The sequence below is a fragment of the Sus scrofa genome, chromosome 12, assembly GCF_054392235.1.
Source record: "Sus scrofa isolate SSC_HxYL_T2T_F1_AM1 chromosome 12, Sscrofa_HxYL_maternal_Yorkshire_Landrace_v2.0, whole genome shotgun sequence".
Classification (NCBI taxonomy): Eukaryota; Metazoa; Chordata; class Mammalia; order Artiodactyla; family Suidae; genus Sus; species Sus scrofa.
In genome coordinates, this window is record NC_139394.1 from 64,454,757 (window position 1) to 64,479,178 (window position 24,422).

The window sequence follows — 24,422 nt, forward strand, 5'->3', positions numbered from 1 at the left end:
GGGCCCTAAAAAGCAAAAAAAAAAAAAAAAAAAGAAAGAAAAAAAAGCTTATGCCATATGTAGAGAAATTTTTAAACGTTTCAAAGAGACTGTTTCTCTTTCCAAGATTTGAAGGTTTCAGTTTCTTTTTTTAACATCACCTGTTGATGCTTTATTTCTGATTCTTTGAAATTCTTGCTTTTTTTTTTTAAAGAAAAAAGAACGGAAGTTATTCTTTTTTGTGTCTTTCTGAGCATGCCACATATACTTATTTTGAAGTTTTTATCAGTCTGTTGCAAAGTGTGAATTTGGGTGCAATTTTTTTTTCTTGGAAAACTTTTGTTTTTATTATTTTTTCTTTTACTCTGGGCTCACACCTGCCTCCCTAATAGTTTTACAGTTGCTTGCACCTGACCTCTGGCCAGGCCATATCCTTACAATGACCTTTGAGGCCGCTCTTAACCCATGGTGGCTTCAGAGTCGCACAGAATCCGGAAACACCCCAGCTGGAGCCTTGGCCGGGAGACTCATCTGTGTGTGCAGGCGGGCCCAGCCTTGCAGCTTAGGAAATGCCATCTCCCCAGGTGCCAATCAGCAGTAATTGTTTATTTTTTCCCAGCTTCTTTTCATGACCTATTCTGCCTCTCACCTCCAGCAGGGAGCCTGTGTGGAACATTTTCAGTTCAGGATTCAAACTCCCAGTCAATTCCACTGACTTCCCAACCAGAGCACAGGACATCCCAGGCTGCAGTCTGCTCTGCTTTGCATTTCTGCTTTTTGAGTATTTATCTTTTTTTCTGCTTGATCTTTTCTGTCTTCAAAAACTCAGATTTAGCAGGTCACATCATGGCTCCACGGAAACGAATCCAACTAGGAGCCATGAGGTTGCGGGTTTGATCCCTGGCCTTGCTCAGTGGGTTAAGGATCCGGCGTTGCCATGAGCTGTGGCGTAGGACGCCGACACGGCTTAGATCTGGCATTGCTGTGGCTGTGGTTTAGGCCGGCAGCTGTAGCTCCGATTAGACCCCTAGCCTGGGAACCTCCACATGCCGCAAGTGCAGCCCTAAAAAGCAAAACAAACTAAAAATCCCTCAACTTCGTCCTTGTGTTTGTCTAGGTATTTTGGGTTTTCTCTTTTGATATTTTATCCATCACTGCTGTATGTTTGGAGCAGAGAAGGTACACGAAAGCATGAACTCCTTTTTATCTCTGGCCTTTCTTCTCTACCCCAAGTCTTTACATCTAGTGGCGAGTCTCTTGATGCAGTGGTGTATCTGGGTTTGAATTGACCACCATCTACCAGCTGCCAGGTCTTTGATGAGACAGTTGGGGAAGGCTCATTACAAGTAGATTTTTCCTGAATGATTTAGATTGTGAATCAACTGTTACTTTTATACCTGAAACAATAAAAGAAATGTTGGATTACAAAATCTAAGAGGTCTGCTCCAGATTTAAACAAACTCGCGTCCATGTTCGGTCATCACTTAGGAAGAATACACAGCAACCGGCTTGTTTTTGAGCGGTGAACCAGTGAATTTCTAATTACCAAAGTTGAGTACGAGCTCCTGTCTCCTCCTAGGATACATAGCACCGGAGAGCGCGTTACGACCTCATAGCATACTCACACCCGAGGAGGACTGGGGTAAAGCTGGACACAACTAAACTCCATGACATCTGCAAGCAAGACGCCTCTTATTCCAGTTCCTTTTCCACAAGCCAAGGCAGGCCTTTCACTCACCAGAGTGGGTGAGCCCACCACCCTTTGGAGGGAAGCAGATATGGCTCAGAGGTCAAAAGCATGGGTTTTGGAATCCTATGAGTCTCAATCCTAGCTCTGCCCCAGCAAACGCTATGAAATTGTCAACTCAGCATTCACTTCCTCATCTACTGAGAAAGGAATAGTCATCTTCCCTCCCAGAATGGTCATGAGCATTCAATGAAACAGTGTGTGAAGTGCTAGCCTGGAAGAGCACGTATGTTCCTCAAAACATTAATAAACACAGAATTACCATACAATCCAGTAATCTGGGTATGTACTTGAAAGGGCCGAAAACAGAGACTGGAACAAGTCGTCGTACAGCCATGTTTACAGCAGCGTTATTCACAATAACTGAAGGGTAGAACTAACCCAGGTGTCTGTCGGCAGATGAACAGACAAACAAGATGTGGTCTATCCACAAAATGGAATACTATTCAGTCCTAAAAAAGGAAGGAAATTTTGGAGTTCTCTCATGGCACAGCGGGTTAAGGATCCGGCATTTTCACTTCAGCAGCTTGTGTCACTGCTGTGGCTTGGGTTCAGTCTCTGGCCCGGGAACTTCTGCATGCTATGGGTGTGGCAAAAAAAAGGGGGTGGGGGAGAAAGGAAGGAAATTTTGAAATATGCTGCAACATGGATGAACCTTGAGGATATTATGCTCAGTGAAATAAACCAGACACAAAAGGACAAATAGTGAGTCCACTTACATGAGGGACCTAGAATATAATCTGTCAAATTCATAGAGACAGAAAGGAGAAGGAGGGTTGGCAGGGGATGAGGGAAAGGACACTGAGAGCTGGTGTTTAATGGGGAGAGTTTCAGTTTGGGAAGGTGGAAAAGCTCTGGACACGGGTCATAGTCACAGTTGCACAACCATGTGAGTGCCCTTAACACTACTTACTAATCTGTACCCTTGAAAGGTGAAGCTGGGAGTTCCTGCTGGGGCTCAGTGGGTTAAGAACCTGGCTAGGGAGTTCCCGTCGTGGCGCAGTGGTTAACGAATCCGACTACGAACCATGAGGTTGCGGGTTCGGTCCCTGCCCTTGCTCAGTGGGTTAACGATCCGGCGTTGCCGTGAGCTGTGGTGTAGGTTGCAGTCGCGGCTGGGATCCCGCGTTGCTGTGGCTCTGGCGTAGGCCGGTGGCTACAGCTCCAATTCAACCCCTAGCCTGGGAACCTCCATATGCCGCGGGAGCGGCCCAAGAAATAGCAACAATAACAACAACAACAACAAAAAAAAAAAAAAAAAAAAAAAAAAAAACCTGGCTAGTATCCCTGAGGATGAGGGTTTGATCCCTGAACTCACTCAGTGGGTCAAAGGGTCTGGGATTCCCCCAAGCCGTGGTGTAGATCATGGATGCGTCTTGCATCTGCCATCACTGTGGCTGCGGTGTAGGCTGGCTGCTACAGCCCGGATTCGACCCCTAGCCTGGGACCTTCGTATGCCGCAGGTGCGGCCCTAAAAGGAAAAAAAAAAAAAATCTGTGAAGATGGCAAATTTTGTTATGTGTATGGGGTTTTTTTGTTTGTTTGTTTTGTTTTTGCTCTTTTGTCTTTTTAGGACCGCATCCGCAGCACTTGGAGGTTCCCAGGCTAAGGGTCTAATCGGAGCTGTAGCCGCTGGCCTACACCACAGCCACAGCCAGTGCAGGATCCGAGCCATGTCTGTGACCTACACCACAGCTCACGGCAACACTGAATCCTTAACCCACTGAGTGAGGCCAGGGATCGAACCATGCATACTAGTCAGGTTTGTTACCAGTGAGCCTCAACAGGAGCTCCCAATCACCTTTGATTGAATGAACACTCCCCAGATTCCGCGTTAGGACTGTTGCTCTCTGGAGGAATGAGACACCCCGCCCTCAGCGTTCCTGGTGCAGAAAGGGCAGACGTCTGCCCAGCGTAGGGGGTAAAGTGCTGTAAACTGTTCTGCGTCATGAAGGCCTATCCATGACGTGAGGGGTGCTGGGGAGTGACTGACCAGCACCTCTTGAGAGACCTGTGAAAGTTAGGAAGCCCTTCTAGAAAGTGCAGCGTGACCTGAAACCAGACAAAGCGGTCCTCCAGCTCTGGGTTAGGGAAGGGAGAAAGATGAGGAGGTGGGCCCTGCATGTCCAGGTGTCCATGAGCTTGGTTCTGCTGGGCTCCAGGCGGCAGGAGGCCTGGGGCTCGGGAAGGAGACAAGAGCCAGACCACAGAGGGCTCTGGGCCTTGAGAGAACCGTCACTCAGTGGCACTGATTCATTAGCATATTTTTCATTGTTTTCAGACTAAAGAGCAACTGGTAGACAGCCAAAAAGTCTAAAGTTTGGGGGCCTGCTCAGAGAGAATGATACACATGGGTCTGTGAGATACCAAATGCTTACTCAGACCCAAACTGCTCATCAGAAGGGGAACTTAGCTATTTGCACACAAACCTCTGGCTGACGTAAACCTGTTGCTTTGTGTAACTCCAGCAGCGGAGGAAATTTCTCTGTTCCTTTTGCTCAGCAGTGTTTCAAATTGAGCTTTATTGATTATGACCTTGTACTGACTTCAAGTAGCCTTCAAGTAAAAGAGTTACGTAACCGTTTTTATTTAACGTTGAAGAGCCTTGCATGTTCCTAGTGAATCAGGAAACCCAGGCTTTTATCCTGGCAGCTGCAAACGTACAGTTCATTGTTGGGGTCTACAACCCCAACCCTGAAGCCTGTCCCAAAGTTCTCTGTGGAATAAGAAGGAATCCCCATCAGCTACAGCCAGAGAACTGTTTGTTCTGAAGTCAGAACAGCACTGTTGGGTTTCCAGGAGATAAAGCAAACTATTGGGTTCTCGTGCTTTGTTGGATGGTAGTACTTCTGCGTCTCACCAGGCTGCAAGGAATGCTCACTGTTTATTCCAGGACAGCCCATTTCCTGCAAACAAATATGTTGCTAGGGGATCTCCCACCCTGCTTCCCCATGTCCATTCAGAAGAAGAACTCACCAAGTGCTTACAAATACCGCCTCGTGTTAGGGAAGGTATCAAGAAATATGATTTCTCATGGAAATTTCAAGGAATCCGCACCAAAAAACTCAAAAATCTGGGTTTTTTACAAAGAAGCCAGTGCTGTTTTGAGTTGTATACTGAGGGAAAAGACAGAGTGTTTTCTGCACGCTGCCCTGGCTGTGATGGGCGTATGCAGCATCTCCCAGCATCGTTCTCACCATGCACTCGAAGGTCTGGGGACTTCGGTTTGTATCAGTGCTCTGAGAGACTTCAAGTTGGCACCTCAGCTAATCTGTCCATCCTGTGAGCAAAACGCATCAGCCACACGTGAACTTCCCAAATGACAAAGTAGGGGGCAGGTAATTTTCCTGGGTGATAAGGATTCTGACATTGCTCTCGGTGTCCAGAGCAGTGGTTCTCAATAGGGGTGACTCTGTCCCCCAGGGACATTGGCAATATCTGGAGACATTTTCAATGTCATGACTGGGACAGGTGGGAGTGGGGAAAGGCTGCTACTGGCATCAGGTGGTTAGAAGCCAGGGATGCTGCTAAACTTCTTACATGCACAGGCAGCCTCCCTCCCACCCCCAAAGAACTGTCCATTTAAAATGTCAGTAGTATTGGGGAGTTCCCGTCGTGGTGCAGTGGTAAACAAATCCGACTAGGAACCATGAGGTTGCTGGTTCGATCCCTGGCCTTGCTCAGCAGGTTAAGGATTCAGTGTTGCCGTGAGCTGTGGTGTAGGTCGCAGATGCAGCTCGGATCCCGCATTGCTGTGGCTCTGGTGTAGGCCAGCGTCTACAGCTCCTATTGGACCCCTAGCCTGGGAACCTCCATATGCCATGGGAAGCGGCCCTAGCAAAGGCAAAAAGACAAAAAGACCAAAAAAAAAAAAAAAAATGTCAGTAGCATTGGAGTTCCCATAGTTCAGTAGGTTAAGAACCCAACATAGTGTCTGTGAAGATGCAGGTTCGATCCCTGGCTTCACTCAGTGGATTAAGGATCTGACTTTGCCACATGCTGCAGCGTGGGTCACAGATACAGCTCGGATCCAGTGTTGCCACGGCTGTGGTATAGGCCTGCAGCTGCAGCTTCACTTCACCCCGTAGCCTAGGTAGGAACTTCCATATCCCGTAGGTTTGGGTGTAAAACGAAAAAAAAAAAAAGCATCAAGATAAAGAACACCTGAGTGCCTACCATTTCATTCCCTCAGAAAGTCAAACTCGGTGGCCCACCAAAATCATTCTCTCCTTTTGTAGAGATGGGGGGGGGGGCGGTTATAGCAAGGTGCAAGGCTGGACTACATTTCCCAGCCTCCTTTGCAGTTCCCTGTGGGCATGTGACTGGTTCTCACCAATAGAGTGTGACTCAAAGTAATGGGGGGGTTCCCACCCAAGGCTTCCAAGAATTCCCATCTCCCTCCTACTGGCAAGATGTAAGTGAAAACCAGGCCATGGAAGAGCCACAAGCTGGAGCCTGCACCCCCGAATCACAGAATGGCACAGCTAAAAGCACATGCTGCAGTCTGTTAGTGAAGGAGAAATAAGCTTCTGTTGTGTTTGAGCCAATAAGCATCTTGGGTCTGTTTGTCACAGCAGCTTATTAGCTCGTTCTAGCTAAAAACAGACATTCCCTTAGACCAAGCTCCTAAATTACCAAAATGGCTTTTATTCCAAACCACCGGCACACAGAACCCTTGACAAATCGACAGTCTAAGGAAAGCCAACACGTGGCCCCTGCTCAGCACGAAGCAGCGACAGAAAATGAGACCTTTGCCCACACACCAAAGATTTGGCATTGTCAGTCTGTTGTGGGGAATGTGGAGGGCATTTTACACACAAGCCATTTTGTGTTAACCTCCAGCTAATGAGCAGTCTCGATTATCGGCCAACCAGAACTGCCATGTTTCAATCCCTTATTTGCATGGCAGGAATTGAGAGGGTCACTGCCAGTTCCTTTAATAAACAGAGCCCAAACCACTACCCTAGGGCATATGAGCTCTCCTGCCCACTGCTTCCCCCAGCAGTGTATTCAGTGCATCTCTTCTAATCTAAAAAACAAAACAAATAGAAACCCTAGACATTCCCTCCACAGCCCTTTTTGGCCCTAGGAGCCTTGGGGAGCCAAGACCTCTGAATGAGGTAAACGTGGCAGGAATCTTTGCACCTGTCAAGGCCCACTGTGGGGACCCCTGCTCTGCTCAACACAGCCTCAACTCGAGAATAAGTTGTGACATGACCCCAGCTCTGTGTGACTTCAGGAGGATTGGGGCACTTGAGTTGCCCTTCAACCGGGACCAGCAACAGGAGGAAGAGGCTGGGGCACCCAGACCACAGGAAGCCCAAGGTGGACCTGTCCCAGGGCCCCTCTCCCTCCCCCAACCCCTCCCCCTCCCCCTCGGGTTCTACAGTCAAATCCCTTCATGCAGGAGGGAACTGGCTCCTTATTCTTGAGCTCAGATCCTTATTTGGGAAATCTCCAGGAGGGACTTGGGGCGAGCATTCCTGCAGTGGCTGGAGCAGGACGTGTCTCGGGAGCAGGGAGGACCTGGCTGCTCCCACATTCTAGTCTAGTCAGTGAGGGGGATACCTCCCCAGCAGCTCCTCCTTGCCCCCACCCCTGTGCTCTGAGCCGGGGTCGGGGGGCGATGGAGACTTGGGACCACATAACAGAACTATGTCCCCCACGACCCCTCCAACTCTTCCTCTTGTCAGCAGGGGTTGTGGGAAGTGTGACCGGAGAAAATCCTAATGGCAGGATGTTCTCAGTCATAAAACATGGCATAAAATGTGACATCTGCTCTGAGAAAAGGTGGAAATTTCCCAGCAGATAATTTTTAAATATTTTTTAAAGTATAGTTGATTTACAGCATTCTGTCAAATTCTGCTGTACAGCAAAGTGACCCAGTTTTACATATATATATATATATGTATATATACATACACATTCTTTTTCTCACATATATTATCTTCAATCATGTTCTATCACAAGTGATTGGATATAGTTCTCTGTGCTGTTTATCCATTCTAAATGGAATAGTTTGGGAGTTCCTGTTGTGGCTCAGTAGTAACGAACCTGACTAGTATCCATGGGGTTGTGGGTTCGATCCCTGGCCTCGCTCAGTGGGTTAAGGATCTGGCGTTGCCATGAGCTATGGTGTAGGTCGCAGACGCGGCTCGGATATGGTGTTGCTGTGGCTGTGGTTTAGGCCTGCAGCTGCAGCTCTAATTCCACCCCTAGCCTGGGAACTTGCATATGCCGCAGGTGTGGTCCTAAAAAGCAAAAATAAGCAAGGTAAAATAAAATAAAAATTTTGCATCTGCTAATGCCAAACACCCAGCTGGCAGTTAAACTGATTACTGTCTATCTCAGGTTCACCTCTCCTGTTCCTCCTGGCTCACCCTAGTTTATTTCATCCATAGCATTTGTCACACTCTGGGATTCTTTGGCTTTTCCGTTTATTTATTGCCCATCCCTCTGGAGAGAATCAAGCACCCTGAGGGCTGGGTTTTGTCACTCTTGGTCTCTGCAGTGTCCTCATGCCCAACCTGGCTCCTGGCATGGCCCTGGCATGACATGTGGCAGAGAGCGTGCTTCTGCTCAGACTGCGGCACGTGGGGTGTGGCTGAGGGCCAGTCCACTCCTCCTGCCTGTGGTGATAACCTCAATGTCTGCCCACACTTCGTGGAATCTGCTCTTGTTTGCATCACCCCCTTGTAGCGGCTTCTTGAAGTCTCTGAGGCCTGAGCTTGTGTCTTCTCATAACTTCCAGCTTAACTTCCCACTCCTTCGTAATCCCCTTTGAGTCTTTTCAGTGATCCCGGGAAGATGAGGATTTCTGGTTCAGACAAGAGAGTCCCGTTTAGAAAGGCATAAAGATGGTGTTCACTGGCTCACCTCCCAGATGTTCCCATTCCTCCCATGAAGATTTATTCCTTGGCAGGGGCTCATTTTCACTCTCTTGAACCCCAAGTTCCAAGTCCTTCTGGTCACCTGTCTGCAGCATTACCTGCTCTTTCTGGAACTTTCTCCATCCTTGGCCTCCACAGCAGGTGTCCCAGACCCTGCGTCTTCCTCCTTTGCCTCCTCCTCTGACATCACCCCTAAGTTTTCTTCAAAGGTTCCCCTCCTCTGCCCGCGCGTTAGAAGCGACGCAGTGCCCCACTGACCTGCCCGTCCATGTCCCCACCCATGGCCCTCATCCCCTCCGCTCCCGTGGGCTGTTACTTCTGAAGGTGGTGGTTCTCATCTAAATGCGTCTTGTTAGAGCCCGGACCTGTGCTCTCCCAAAGTGCATCTCGAACTCAGCGTGTGCAGAACAGAAGGCCTTTCCTCCCCTCTAGCTTCTTCTGGGCCCTTCGGCATTTTCCTGCCCCTCATCCAGCATGTGGCCAGGTCCTGTCCATCCTGCCCCCTCAGCGTCCCTCTCTGACCTCTGACCCTGCCCTCCATCCTGACTCCCCTTGCGTCTATTCCTGCATCATCCTTTGCCTCTGCTGGTGCCACCTCCGTGTCCTTACGTCTAGTTCACGTCCTCCAGAATAACTGTCCCACAGCCCTGCACCAGTACCGTTCGCTCTCTGACCTGGGCTTTTCAACACTTCGGTACCTTGAATGCAGGATTAAGCCCCACATCCCTTCGTGGCTGGACTCCTGCCCCCTGTTTCCAGCCTCCCCTCCACCCTTGCACCCTATACTCCAACTCTGTGGAAGCAGTTCCCTGGGCGCCAGGTGCCAAGCGACCGCATGCTGCTTTCTCTTTGCAGGAGGCCTCCCCTTCGTCAACCTCGAAAATGCCACCAAGCCCTTAGTAACCAGTTGATTGGGACGCCTCCTCAGGGCCCTCTTCCTCCTTGGTGACGCACCGTCGCCCACCCCGTGTTTGTCTCCATCACAAACCCTCTAACACCTCACTTGGTTTATTGCATTCCAAGTCTGTTTCCCCTGCCAGGCTATCAGCTTCATGACACGTGGTAGGCTTTCAGTCTATGCCCATGAGGGATGTCACACACATACACTCTGTGGAAGAGGCCATTGCTTGTTTTGTACATGGCTGTCCCCCCAGAGCCTGCAGATAGTCAGTGAATATTTGTTAAGTCAGTGAATATTTGTTAAGTCTGTGAGTGAATACAAAGAATATACACACCAAGGGCATATTCTAGGCACATATTCTAGAGACCGACTTTCCAGGAGTCTGTGGGGTTTTTCTTCAAAGCCGGGGGTGGGCCATCACCACTCCTCCTGCCCTTCAGTGGCCAGATCCCAGCCCAGCTTCCCCTCCAGCCTCCGGATGATTCACTGGATGACTTTCTCGGGGAGAAGTGGGAGGAGATGATGGTTAACAAAAATAACTACAGACACTGAAAGCATCATCAAGCCTCTGTCTGTGGAGCAAACAACAGGGGCAAAGCCAAGGTTTCTCCCCAGCAGAGCAAGGCAGGTGTCCATCCTTCCAGCACTGGTAGGATTCAAACATGTACTGTGTGGTCCAAGTCAGCCAGACTTCATGGTGAGTGAAATCAGACAGCCACTGCTCCTGAGGCCCCCGCTGCCACGTTAGATGTGAACGCTCTTCGTAAATGGTGGAGGACGCACACGTGGGTAGAGTGAGCATTAAACATCACCAAGCTGATCATTCCCTCTGCGTGTCTTTTTTATTTTTCACAAAGGGCTTTATCTCACTGGATGGTCACATCAACAGGGAGAGAAGGGCAGTTTTACAGGTGAAGAAAAGGACTCAGAAAATCGGTAACTTGCCTAGAGCACGATTCTCAAAGTGGTCCAGCAGCCGGCAGCATCAGCATCCACTGGGAATTTGTTCAACATGCAAATTCTGGGCTCCACTTAGATCTGAATCAGATGCTCTGGTGTGGGCCCCACAGTGTGGGGTCCCAAGCACCCCAGGTGATTCACATGCATGCCCAAGTTGAGAACCCCTGACCTAGAGCCATGCAGGTGGCAAGTTCCAGAGAGACCCAAGGACATCCTCAGGTGCCATCTTTCATAAAGTTACTCGCACTTCAGTGGCTCACAGCTCCTGCTCCTACTTGCTCCGGGAAGCTCTGCACACACCAGTTCCAGCTACATCTCCAAACTCCAGCCCATTCCTCCCCCTGTTCCCACCAGCTGCCTCTCTTCTGCAGCTCTTTTCTGCCCCAGGACCTTTGCACATCCTGTTTCCTCTGCCTGGGATGCCATCCCTCCTGGCCCGAGCCTCCTCGCATGAAGTCCCAAGGCAAGCACCCCCTCTTCAGAGGGCTCTCTTTAGGGCACCTCCATGACTCTGTCAGACCCCTCTGTTTATTTTCATCCTAGCACTTGACTGAAGTTACCTTGTTTGTTTACCAGGAAGTAAATGTCCTATCTTTCTTGTGTCCCATGATGTCTCCACAGCCCACCACAGTGCTTAGCACACGGCAGACACACAAACACATTGTATAAATAAACAACATACTAGAGGCAACTCAGAAAAAGGAAAAGGCGTCTTCCTCCATTCCTGACTCCTCTGAGAAGGGCCAGTCTAGGCTGTCCTTTGCCAGGGGGACAGGGAAGTTAAGGGTTTCTTTGAATATCGGGGGCCCCCGATAAAACTCCCACACAGGACTTGGTTCTCAAAGAGAAGCAGATCAGTGAATTAAGCTACAGTTGCCATAGGTGGGGAGGGAGGGAAGCTGGTTCTAGACGGAGTGTGTGGAGTGGTGGCACCCAGTGGAGGGCTTGGCTTCCTGAAGTTTGGGAGGGGCAGCTCTTTTATTATTATTATTACTACTACTACTATTATTACTACTGGTTAAAAAAAAACCAGTGACATGAAATCTGCCCTCTTAACCAGTACTTGAGCGTGCAGTGCAGTGCTGCTACTGTCCACCCAGTGCTGTACAGTAAATCTCTAGCACTCCCTTATCTTGCAGGACGGAAACCCATTAAACAGCAGCTCCTCACTTTGCCTCTGGCAGTCACCGTGCTACCTTCTGTTTCTGTGAGAGTGAACACTCTAGGCACCTCATACAACTAGAATTGAATAGCATTTGGCTTTTGGTGGCTGGCTTAGTTCACTCAGCAAAGTGTCCTCAAGATTCATTCATTCATACGTGACAGGAATGCTTTCTTTTTCAAGGCTGAATAATATTCTGTTGTGTGTATACCTTTACTTTATCCGTCGACTGTTGAAGGACACTTAGGTTGCTTCCCCCTCCTGGTTATTGTGAATAATGATGCTCATTTCCACATGAGAGTGCACATGTTTCTTCGAGATCCTGTTTTCAGTCCTTTTGGGGATACCCTGAAGTGGAACTGCTGGGTCATGTGATAGTTATATTTTTAACTCTTTGAGGAGCCTCCACACTATCTGCCACCGCTTTACAGCAGCTGCACGATGTTACAGTCCCAACAACAGCACACAAGAGTTCCAGTTACTTCACATCCTCGACAACCGTTGCTATTTTCTGGGTTTTGTTTTTAGGGTTTTTTGTTTGTTTGGTCTTTTTAGGGCCGCACCCGAGGCATATGGGTTCCCAGGCTAGGGGTCTAATCAGAGCTGCAGCTGCCGGCCTACACCACAGCCACAGCAACGCAGGATCCGAGCCGCATCTGCGACCTACACCACAGCTCACGGCCACACCGGATCTCTGACCCACTAGGCGAGATCAGGGATCAAACCTGCATCCTCACGGATCCTAGGCGGATTCATTTCCGCTGCGCCACAACAGGACCTCTCTGTTGCTGTTTTTAGTGATGACCACTCTAACAGGTCAGGGTGCACTCCCACAGCTCTTGATTTGTGTCTCTGATGATTAGTGATGTCAAGCATCTTTACACACACCTGCTGGTCGTGTGTCTTCTTCGGAGAAATGGCTCTTCAAGTCCTTTGAAGGGACAGCTTTTTTGGAAGGAAGGTTTGCAGGAGATGGAGCCCCCTAGGTGTCCCATTTACATCTACGCTCTAAATGGGGCTGGGGGGCGGTGGTTGCCCAAGGCGAGAAGGACCAGATGACTTGCCTGGAAGCCTTAGACCAATCCTAGTGCTCAAGCTTGATGGAGTGAGCACCCCACACACTTCAGAGGGACCACTTGGGGCCATGTTGGCTGGAGCTGCAGCTGAGACACTATGGTGTTTATTACTGCATGTTCTGTACTGCGTAGACCCCTGGGTTCCAGAACAGTCTTAAGGAAGGCACTGCCTTGAACGTGACTAAACTCCCGTGACTATCTATTTTGCTTAAATCGTGGTCAAATTCACATAGCATAGGAGTTCATATTGTGTGTCAGCGGTAGCAGACCTGACTGGTAATCCATGAAGATGCGGCTTCAGTCCCTGGCCTCGATAAATGGCTTAAGGATCCAGCATTGCTGTGTGGTGTAGGTCGCAGATGTGGCTCGGGTTCCGTGTTGCTGTGGCTGTGGCATAGGCCCACAGCTGCGGCTCCAATTCAACCCCTAACCTGGGAACTTCCATGTGCCGCAGGTGTGGCCCTTAAAAAAAAAAAAGAAAACTCACATAGCAAAAAATTTACCATCTTGGCCATTTTAAATCGTACAGTTCCTGGCCTTTTAAGTACCTTGCTGTGCAGCCATCACCATCACCCGTCTGTGGAACTTTTTCATTTTGCCGAACTGAAACTCTGTGTCTACTAAACACTAATTCCCCATCCCTCTCCTTCCTGTCTCCTGGCAGCCACCCTTCTGCTTTCTTTCCCTCTGAAGTTCACTGCTCTAGGTACCTGAGGTGAAAGGAACCATACAGTGTTTTCATGTCTGGCTTATTTCACTCAGCATAGTGTCCTCAAGGTTCAAACCATGTTTTAGCATGTACCAGGGAATTTCCTTCCCTTTTTTCCCTTCCAGCTTTATTGAGATTGACTAAAGCGCCGTAGAAGTTTAAGGTGTACAGCATAATGATTTGACTTACACACGTGAAATGATGACCACAGTAAGCTCAGTGAACATCCGTCATCTCATATAGATACAAAATTGGAGAAAAAAATTTTGTCCTGTAATGAGAACTCTTAGGATTTACTTTCTTAAAACTTTCATGTGTAACATAGAGCCCTGTTAGTTATATTTATCATGTTGTACACTACATCCCTACTGCTTATTTACTTTGTAACTAGAAGTTTGTACCTTTTGGGAGTTCCCTTTATGACACAGTGGAAATGAATCCAACTAGTATCCATGAGGACATGGGTTCAATCCCTGGCCTCGCTCAGTGGGTCAGGGATCTGGTGTTGCCGTGAGCTGTGGTGTAGGTCACAGACATGGCTTAGATCCTCTGTTGCTGTGGCTGTAGTGTAGGCTGGCAGCTGCAGCTCCGATTCCACCCCTAGCCTTGGAACCTCTGTATGCTGTGGGTGTGACCCTAAAAAGCAAAAAAGAGGGGAAAAAAAGGAAAAAAAAAAGGAGCTTATACCTTTTGACCACCTTTGTCCAATTCCCCCTCCATCCCCTGCTCTGGTGACCACAAAGCTGACCTCTTCTTCTATGAGCCTCTTTGTTTGGAAGTATATTTGACCTGTGACGCTGTGTTAGTTCCTGGTACACAACACAGCGATTTGGTATTTCTATACATTTCAAAATGGTCACCACAATGAGTCTAGTCACCATCTGTCGCCAAAGATACTGCATAATTATTGACTGTATTCCCCACACTGTACGCGTCCTCCCTGTGACTCATTTGTTTTGTAGCTGGAGGTCTGTACCTCGTCATCTCCTGCACCTAGTTCTCTCCTCCTCCACCCTCCCCTCTGCCAACCACCTGTTTGTTCTTTGTTTCTATGACCCTGTTTCAGTCTTGTTAGAATTTCCTTCTTGCTTACGGCCGAATAATATTGTATAGAGCACATTTTGTTTGGCCATTCACCCATCAGTGGACACCTGAGTTGCTTTGACTTTTTGACTATTATGAATGATGCTGCTGTGGACCTGGGTGTATAAATACTGTTCCAATCCCTGCTTTCAATTCCACCTAGAAGTGGAATGCTGGGTCATTCTATTTGTAATTTTTTTGAAGGAATCACCATACTTTTTTCCATTGTGGCGGCTGCACCATTTTACATTCCCACCAACAGTGCACGAGGGTTCCAGTTTCTCAACATCCTTGCCAAGATTTTCTATGGGGGGGTATTTTTTTTTCTTTTTGTTTTTTTGGCTTTTATTTAGGGCTGCACCTGTGGCATATGGAGGTTTCCTGGCTCGGGGTCTAATTGGAGCCGTAGCTGCCAGCCTACACCACAGCTCACGGCAACGCCAGTTCTCTGGCCCACTGAGCAAGGCCAGGGATCGAACCTACATCCTCATGGATGCTTGTCAGATTTGTTTCCCCTGAGCCACAACAGGAACTGCTTGTTTTTGTTTTTGATAACAGCCTTCCTAATGTGTGTGAAGTGGCATCTCATTATGGTTTTGATTTGCATTTCCCTGATGACTAGTGATGTTGAGCATCTTTTCATTGTCCATTCATATATCTTTTTTGGAGAAATGTCTATTCAAGTCCTTTGCCCATTTTTTGATGAGGTTTTTTATTTTTGTGGTCATTAATTAAACATTTATCTGCCATTCCTGACATAGTATATGTCAGGTAAGGTATAAGCCAGTAACACAAAGTCTCATTTTATCATCACAACCACCTTGAAATGCAGGTGCATTCAATATTCTCATTTTATAGAAGAGTCACCGAGGCCCAGAGAGGTTAAACCACCTGCCCCAGGTCACACAGCTGTAAGTGGTTGAGCAGGACTTGGACCAGGCCTGTGTGATTCAGAGCCCTGGCTCGTGACCCTGCAGCTGTAGCCATGTGGCAGTTGATAGGGGAGGCTGGAACAGAGCCCCTCACACATCACACATCACACAGGCCTCTCCCCTAAAGCCCAACTTCCAAGGAAGAATCTCAGGTCAGGGTTAGGAGCCAGGGATCTGCTAGTCTCAGCACTGCTCTGAATGGCCAGGAAGCTTCCAGCATAGTCACCCCATTGCACTTGACCTGTGACAGTATTGGAATCAAGAGACCCTGTGGGTGGAAAACTGTTTTCAAAAATGGTTCGGGAGGAAGTGAAGCACTGTCAGGACACACGAGGCTGAGGCATCTCCTGGCACCTCGGAACCCGGGACTGTCCCTTGGCCAGGGGCTCCCAGAGGACCTGGGATAGGTTTGCTCTCTGGTGTGTCTTTTCCCAAACACCCACAGGCGCCCGGCGGAGGGGGTGGGGAGCAGGGGCAGCTGGCACTAGCCTCTGCGTGGGGCCAGCCTCGGCTATCCTGTGAAACAGGCAGGAGCACAAGTGTGACAGGTAGATGACGGTCCACAAAGAAGTCCACAGCCTAGTCCAGACCACGGAACGTGTTGGCTTCTGTGGCAGAAGGGACTTTGCAGATGTGACTAAGTGAGGGACGTGGAGATGGGAGATGTTGCTAGACTTTCTGGCAAGGCCCACTGTCATCACCTGGTCCTTATGCAAGGGAGGCGGAAGGTTAGCGTGGAGAGGTGACAACAGAAACTGGTCAGAGTGTGTGGTGGGTGGAAGGGGGGCATGAGCCAAGTCACGCAGGCACCTCTAGACGCTGGACAAGAGCAGGAACAGATGCTCCCCAGAGCCTCTAGAAGGCAACTCTGCCAACATCTTGATTTTACTCAGGAAGACCCGTTTCAGACTTCTAACCTCCAGAACTGTAAATTAATAAAATCTTCTGAATCACCACGTTTGTGGGGATTTGGTATAGCAACACTAGAAAACAAATTCAACAACCCAGTAGAAAGTGGGAGTTCCCATTGTGGCTCAGCAGGTTAAGAACCCCACTAGTTTCTGAGAGGATGCGGGTTCGATCCCTGACCTTGTTCAGTGGGTCAAACATCTGGCATTGTCACTGCTGTGGTGCAGTTTCCATACCTGGCCTGAGGAACTTCTGCATCAAAGAAAGAAAGAACACAGAGTTAAAACCTGGACAAGAAGGACATGTGGATTCATTCTACTAGTCTGTGTAGGCTTGCATATGTTTGAGTTTTTCCATTTTATAGAGAAAAATTTAAATAATATAAAGGGAAAAGCAGGGGGCAGGATGAGGGGATGTAAGGAAAACCACGACACAATGTTGGTTATTGTCATGGGTCCGGCTTGGCTTTGTTTTGTTTTGGATGGCAAGTTCATGGACTGTAATAACATAGCTAACTAACTGCATAACCAAATTAGAGCAAGCCATGCGTGGCGCAATGAAGAAACTATTAGGGAAGTGGGGGAGGCGTGCAGTCAGCCTTGTACGCAGTTCTCAGTGGCACTGGGTGGATGGACCCCAGGACACGTCTTTCTGGATCTGTTTGCAAGGAGAGCACTGGATGCTGGGCCTTCTCCCTTCCCAGGCCTCTTCTCTCACCTGCATTACTGACCATCCCAGAGTATTCTGTCCAGCTAAGGCCTGGGCCAGGTCTCCTGGGGCTTCCTGATGACAGCTGGTCCCCTGTCGCAGGGCACCTGCTTACACTCTGGGATTAAAATGCAGGGGTTCACAGCCATCCCCAGGACAGGACAGCATTCAGGGGCACCCCACGGTGGGGAGGGGTCTTCCTTTGGAAAGAAAGGGACTAGAAAGGCCCCCACACTGCGCGCACCTCTGCACGTGTGCGCACATCTTCCATGTTCGCTCGGGGCGATTTTTCAGGGACGTCCTAAGTTCGTTCCACTGATCCAGAAATGGTCTGGCCCCCTGGAAACCCTAATGAGACCCCGGGAGGGAAAAACTTCCTCCCACACAAGGCTCCTGTCAAAGTTTGTTCCCCGGGCAGACGCGCCTGGCAGCAAGGGATCCCTGGAGGTGCCGCGGGGCCGATTGGGTGAGTCGGCAACTCTGGGGGTGGTGCTCGGCAGTGTGCTTTGACCAGCCAGCCGTCCTGGGGACTCAGGCCTGCGCCAGTTGGAGAACTACTGGTTGACATAGCTTTTGTCCCATCCCTGGATGCCTGGCGCCACCTCCTTCCCTGACAGTACCCCACAGGTCACTGCTTCTAGGACCCACTGTCTCCCAGTTTGCTCCGAGGAGCCCTAGCACCCTCAGTCGAATCCCTCTTTTCTGGGCCCTGATTCTCAGGCTGGAGCAAACCTCGTGGAAGGGGGTGCCGCCGAGCCCCTGTCTCCGCCTGCAGAAGCCTCTGGATGTGCCCATCCAGCCGGATCTTCCCTCCAGCTGCCCAGACAGCTCCCTGTCGCTCTCCCCCTTCACTTCTTGCTACCTGGCATTTTAGCAGGTAGAGACACCCCGGGTTTCTCTTCCATCTGCAGAGTTATTCATGCCTTTCCACCTCCTTTCCCGAATCTGTGTCAGAGTCTCGCTGAGCCTGTTCGGAGGCCCACCCCTCAGGCCCCACCACCTCCGCAGGGGCCTTCCTCTCCCGTGCTCCCCCGGGCCCAAGTCCACATTCCCCATGCTTGGACACCCATGCCTTCAAAACCTCTCAAACACGAAGTCTTAAAATTATATTGAGCATCTATTTTCTAAAGCAGTGCAGATCGGGTTTTGAATCCCAGCTTTCAGTGAGACACTGGTCGAATTATTTACTTATTTATTTATTTATTTATTTATGGCCACTGTCACAGCATGTGGAAGTTCTTGGGTCAGGGATCAAACCCAAACCACTGCAGTGACAAGGCTGTATCCTTAACTGTGAGGCTACCAGGGAACTCCCTTGAATTCTTAACTTTTTTCTAAATGTTGGCTTCTTCTGCTGTAAAAAGGGATATCGTGACATTTTTGCATGATTATTAAAAAAGGGGTAAGTATTATCGATGTAAAATGTGTTGCAGTCAGAAGAGCTTGACAGAGTCATTACAGATATTTACCATTTGATCCATACATTAGATGTTTTTACTTAAACATTTATATAATCTGAAAGATCTTCAATTGTCATTAGGCATCTCATACTTGAGATTCTTACAATAGGAGCAGAAACTGAAGTGAATGTTCAAAGAAAAATCATGATGAGAATTCTGTAACTCCAGGTTTGATGGTGAGAAAAGTCCAGTCCTTCTCATGTTGCAAAAATTACTTGCTTCTGGAGTTCCCCTTGTGGCTCAGCAGTTAGCGAACCCGACTGGCATACATGAGAATGTGGGTTCAATCCCTGGCCTTGCTCAGTAGGTTAAGGATCTGGCATTGCTGTGAGCTGTGGTGTAGGTTGCAGACGCGGCTCAGATCCCACATTACTATGGTTCTGGCGTAGGCTCATTGCTACAGTTCCAATTGGACCCCTAGCCTGGGAACCTCCACATGCTGCAGGTACGGCCCTAAAAACACCCCCTCCCAAAAGAAATTACTTGCTTCTGGAGTTCCCTGGTGGCCTAGTGGTTAAGGATTCAGCATTATCACTGCTGTGGCGCAGGTTTGATCCCCGGTTCGGGAACTTCCACATGCCACAGGAGTGGCCAAAAAAAAAATTACTTGCTTAAAAGAGAATGACTGGAGGAAAAACAGAGAGAAAGAATGACCAAAAGGATAAATTCCCCTATTTCCTCTAAATTAATAATGCATTGTCCTTGTTAATGAACCACAACAGGGAACAGCAGCCTCTCCCCCCTGGTCACCAGCCCATCACAACCAAGCTTCCTGAAAGAACAAGCTACACGCACTCCCTCAATTTTCCCACTTGCCTCCCATCTGTTCCTCACCTCCTGCAAACTACTTTCCCAAAGGTCATCGGCAGCTCCCACGTCATTGCCGCCCCACTGGTATCTTAGTGCTCGGTTCCTGAGTGCCAGCCATGCCCAGGACACCTGTATCGTTTTCATTCAGCAGGTATTCGCTGAGCTCCTCCGATGGGCGGGGGTGGACAGCCAGCCCTTGAGGGGATCACAGGCAGTGAGACTTGGAGAACCACAAGACGAACACCCACCCGGCTGGTGGGAGACAAGAGAAGAAAGAAGAGGGGAGAAGAGGGATCGACCAAAGAAGGTATGAAGAAGGATTCTCCAGGCAGAACAACCTGTGTCAGCTACCAGCAGAAACACATTACACGGTCATGTTCACACTGCAGTCCCCCAGAGGAGGTGGGGAGGAATTTAGGGAAGACTTCCCAAGGGAGGTGAAGGACATCCCAGGCAGTGTGTGCAGAGGTGCTGGCATTTTGGGACAGGTGTAAGTAGTACAGGGTGATGACAGTGCAGCACCTGAGGGACAGCAATGCCTGTGCCTGTTAAGTAGCTTGTACTGAAAGCCAAAGGAATCCTGGAGAGGAGGGAGAGCGAGCGAGAAGGACTGCGTGACTGTGCTCCCCTTTTATTTTTTATTTTATTTTATTTTATTTTGTCTTTTTCGCCATTTCTTGGGCCGCTCCCACGGTATATGGAGGTTCCCAGGCTAGGGGTCGAATTGGAGCTGTAGCTGCTGGCCTACACCACAGCCACAGCAACGCAGGATCTGAGCCACGTCTGCCACCTACACCACAGCTCACGGCAGCGTCGGATCCTTAACCCACTGTGTGCTCCCCTTTTAGGATGTCCTCTCCAGCCCCTCCATGGGAGAGGTGCCAGGATGGGCGAGGCTGGAGGTAGGGAGAGAGTTAGAAAGAAGCCCCACTGTCATGTAGTGATCAGGGTGAAAGTGACCCGCCATCAACAAGGCCGTGGCTGTAGAAGGTAATACTTACACAGTAGGATCCATTTATCCAGGCATATTCACAACCTCACTGAGTCCATGTCCTCAACTAGGAAATCAGAGCAGTAGTCAGACTGACCTCCTAGCTGCTGAAAAGACAAGAGAACACCGTCCAGGCAGAGGAGCACGCAGTGAACGCACACAAATGAGTGCTACCTCCTGGGCACCACCTGGACTTGGCACCAGATGCAGTTGCTAACAGACACCCCAGCATGCAGGGGTCCAGGGTTTCTGGCTGCCGCTGTCAGAGGAAACAGAGCCTGGAGCTGGCAGGTGGGTAGGAGGCCTGGAAGAGACGGGCTCATTTGTGGGGTATGAAGAGCCCGCTGGTGGAAACGACCCTCCACAGGCCTCTCCCGCTCCTTCACACCTTGCCTTTTGTGCCAAGAAGCCAAGACCTCGGCCACTTTAGACCTGGACCACTTCCCAGTGCTGGGAAGTTCCCTCCGGGCTTGCCTACCGCTTCCTGTGTAAGCAGCAGATTCCCCAGGGGGGTGTCCTTCACCCTTGGTGACACAAACCCCCCTGCACAGGCAGCACCCCTCTGGCTCCTGCGGGACTCGGAGGCCAGGAGAGCTGATGCAGACACGCTGATGCTCACGCTGTGTGCTGTGTGTGCCCGAGTAGCAGGTCCTGTCTCTGACCCAGGAGTGCCATGTCTTCCGCCGGCATCCAGGGATCGGTGATGAGTTAAATTGCCGGCTCCTGAGTTAGAAAGAGACTTAGAGTCATCAGGGTGTGCGTGCCGGGTGAAGCCACGGGTATAGATAGCATTGCCTAGGACGAGGTCGGGGGCTGCCCAGGGCAGCAGCAACAGGGGGTCAGAAAGGGAGCTTCCAGAGGACCTCAAGCAAGAAGCCTGGAGGAGAGCAGCTCCCTGAAGGCCAAGGGAGTGGAGTTTCCATCCAAAGAGAGAAGGCGGCACGATCCGAAGCTGCTTAAGCAAGATGAAGACTGAACGTGGCCACTGAATTTAGCAACTAGGTCACTGGCAAGAGACGTTTCAATGAAGCCAAGCTGGAGTGGGTGAGAAATGAATGGACTCAAATACAAGGTGTTTCCAAAGAACTTGGCTGAAAAGGAAAGAGAGATGGAGGAAAGAGTTTTCTTTCTAAATAGATGGAGCTCTCCGCAGAGTATATCCTGAGGAGAACGAGCCAGAAAATCAGAGAAATTGCGGGGAGAAATTTAAGAGCAAGGAGAAGGATGGAAGCAGGTCCTGAGGAAGAGGAGAGGAGTGGTTCTCAGACCCCATGAGGGATGGCCTGGGCCCTCCTCCACCCACCGAGCCTTTCACCAGCCACACCTCCTCCAGCCGGCCAACCTGCCAGCCTGGGCTGCAGTCTGTCTGGAGCCTCCTGTCCCAAGGGAAGGGCCTGGTCGCAGGTTCTCCAGTGGCCGCCTTGCCTGGTGGTCCTGCAGGTTAGAGGTGGGAGGCACAGGAGTGTTTCCCAGCCTGCAGTCTCTGGAGATGCCAACAGGTGTGTTCTACACACAAAGGATGCCGGCAAGTTTGGAAGGTGTCGCCAGCCCTGGGAAGCCAGCCTTTCGGAAGGCTGCCCACCGGCAGAGGTGGGCATTTGGGAGAGGGGTGTCCAGAAAGCCCTCCAGGGCCCCGTGGGGCCATCCTCATGTTGGGGGTTGACGCAGCCGTCACCCACAGAGCGGGAGAAGGACAGTCCTTCAGGGAGCACCTGGACCTACTCTCCCAATTCTCGCCAGTGTTCCTGTCCCACAGGACAGAGGAGGTGGTGGGGGGACTTGCCTGACTGATGCTCAGGGCTCAGGACACGGGGCTGCAGCTCCCGCTGATTCAGGATCTGACCATCCTGCCCCTACAGCCCACACTGCCCTTTCTCCCAAAGCAGCACCCAGGGCCTGGGTCAGAGGAAGTGACACAGCTGCTGCCTCTCCTGCAGCCCTGCCCGAGACCAGGGCAGCCACCTCAGCCCTCTCGGGTGCTGTGTCCAGGACAGGAAAGGTTCTCCAGTGCCTGGGCCCTCTCTGGGGCAGGGCCCTGGTGGGCTTTCAAAGCACCATCATACCCCTGGGGATCTGGTGCACTAAGGGGAGAAGGGGGTCGGGGGGAGAGGACAGTAGGGGCCTGCAGTTGGGCCAACTTGCTGGCATGTACGGGGATTTCCCCCCCAGGACCCTTCTCCGGAAGTGTGAGCAAGAACAAAAGAAGACATCTGGATGTTTCAGATCCTTTGAGACTAACGTGTAAGCAAAGACTCTCCCTAAGGACATGCACTCAGCACCCACCACAACCCTGCACCTGGTTTCCGGTTCATGCACCACCGCCCACCCCCACTGGCCGAGTCTCAAAGGAGCGTCCATCAAAATCAGACGAGGAGCTGGCTAACAATGCAGATGGCCAGGCCCCACCGCAGATTCTCATTCAGCGGGTCTGGGGCAAGGCCCAGGAGTTTGCGTTCTCATAAGCCCCACAGACGCCCCGGGCGCGGGTGCTCAGCGGCACCCACTGTGAGAAAACCCACTATGGGGCTGAGACTCCACCCTCATCCCCACTGCTTCCGATCCCCAAACTTTCCCCTTGTCTCCGGGCGCGCCGGCCGCCTCCCATCTGCTCCCGCGGGCCTCACCCGCGCGCGATCGTGGAACATCTGGGGAACGTGGTGGCAACTGAGACTGAAGCCCCGGTCGCCCCGCACCTCCGCCGGGGAGGCGCCGCGCGGCAGCCGGCAGGGGGCGCGGTGCTGAGACCCGCGGGGAGGGGGCGCCGGGCGGCCCGGGCCCTGCAGGAGGGCGGGGGAGGGGAGGAGGAAGGGACGCGGGGCGGGGGAGCCGGGGGCGGGGCGGCGGAGCCGGGGGCGGGGCGGCCGGCCGGGGCGGGGCGGGGCGGGCGGCGAGCGCCGGGGGAGCGCGCCCGGGGAGCGCGGAGGAGGAGCGCGGGGAACGCGGCCGCCGCCGCCCCCGCCCGCCCGCGCGCAACAGTTCCCCCAAAGTTGCCGCCCGGGAGGCGCGCGCGCCGGGCGGCCGAGGGGCGGGCGGCGGCGGGGACGCGGCGTCGCGGCCGGGCGCGGGGAGCGCGGAGAGCGCGGGCGGCGGCGGCATGGGCACCCGGCAGACCAAGGGCAGCCTGGCGGAGAGAGCCAGCCCCGGCGCGGCGCCTGGCCCCCGGCGCGAGCGGCCCGACTTCTGGGCGTCGCTGCTGCTGCGCGCCGGGGACAAGGCGGGGCGCGCGGGCGCGGGCGCGGGGCTGCCCCCCTACCACCGGCGCGTCGGCATGGTCCAGGAGCTGCTGCGGATGGTGCGCCAGGGCCGGCGGGAGGAGGCGGGGACGCTGCTGCAGCACCTGCGCCAGGTGAGCGCGGGGAGGGGGCGCGGGGGCGCCCCGCCCCTTCCTGAGGAGGCCCAGGAGCGCCGAGGGACAGGGCGCGGGACCCCCGCTCGCGGGAATGGAGCCGGTTCTGGCCGCAGGTGCCTCGGCGCTGCCCCTGAATTTGAGGCCTCAGGGCAGGGCGGAGGGAGCTTGGCCGGTTGAGGCCCGGCTGAGGGGGACCTGTTGGAATAATGTCCCCGCTTCTCTCCTTCGCAGGCAGAGGAGGAGACTGGTCCCCGGGACGCTTGGTGGGAGGGGAAGCCTGCCGGGGCCAAGGCTCTTTTCTCTCCCCGCTGGTAGTCAGCCCCGTCAAGGGTCCTCAAAGAATGCGCAGTTGTCAGCTTCCCCAGCGGGAGTCCAAGGGCACAGCCGTGGGGCTGGTGAGGTGCCAGTCCCCAGGGGCTTCGCCCGCCCGGGGGCATCCTGGGTGAGAGGCATCTGGGATGCGGTTCGGGTGGGAGACAGGGCTTCCTCTCCCCAGACCAACTTTGACAAGTGTTTAGCCAGGAGCCCCTGTGGAACAGTGGGGAGAGGGAAGCCAGATTGTTTCCTGTGTGACTGTCTGGTCAAAGGAACTTCAGGAGGTTGCCAGGTCTGTTCCTGTCCCTGTCCTGCTGGTTAGGGACTGTCTTTGCGGATCTGGGCAGTCCCCTCTGCTTTGGGTCTGCCCTGGGGCCAACTGTGTCATCCACCTCTCTTTAGCTTGGGTTTCTTCCTTTTGAAGGAAGACGGCCTGTTTTG

At 51.7% G+C, this 24,422-nt stretch overlaps 1 protein-coding gene and 1 long non-coding RNA gene across 7 annotated transcripts in view; one reads left to right on the forward strand and one right to left on the reverse strand.

Annotated features, from left to right (window-relative positions):
- The window catches only part of LRRC75A (leucine rich repeat containing 75A), a 73,356-nt gene that overhangs the window by 12,268 nt on the left and 36,666 nt on the right, over nt 1-24,422 (forward strand). The window contains exon 2 of one of the 4 annotated variants that reach the window (XM_084986459.1): nt 19,475-19,633. The exons of 1 other annotated variant lie outside the window; for it this stretch is intronic. Coding sequence is in view for 1 of the 3 variants with exons in the window: in XM_003358299.5 (XP_003358347.3) it covers nt 23,412-23,663 (252 nt within the window). In the remaining 2 variants the exon portion in view is untranslated. Of the gene's footprint in view, nt 1-19,474; nt 19,634-23,213; nt 23,664-24,422 lie in introns of those variants that run through there. 2 more of the 4 variants (XM_084986460.1, XM_003358299.5) reach the window with 2 other exon arrangements.
- LOC146398424 (uncharacterized) lies at nt 20,087-23,082 on the reverse strand. Of its 3 annotated transcripts, none has more exons than XR_014822080.1 (5): nt 22,942-23,082; nt 21,660-21,751; nt 20,937-21,040; nt 20,328-20,421; nt 20,087-20,222 (listed from the first exon to the last, which is right to left on the reverse strand). It is a non-coding gene; the product is annotated as an uncharacterized LOC146398424 (long non-coding RNA). The 3 variants fall into 3 exon arrangements; XR_014822079.1 differs by having other exon boundaries at nt 21,642-21,751; XR_014822078.1 differs by having other exon boundaries at nt 20,328-20,424; nt 21,642-21,751.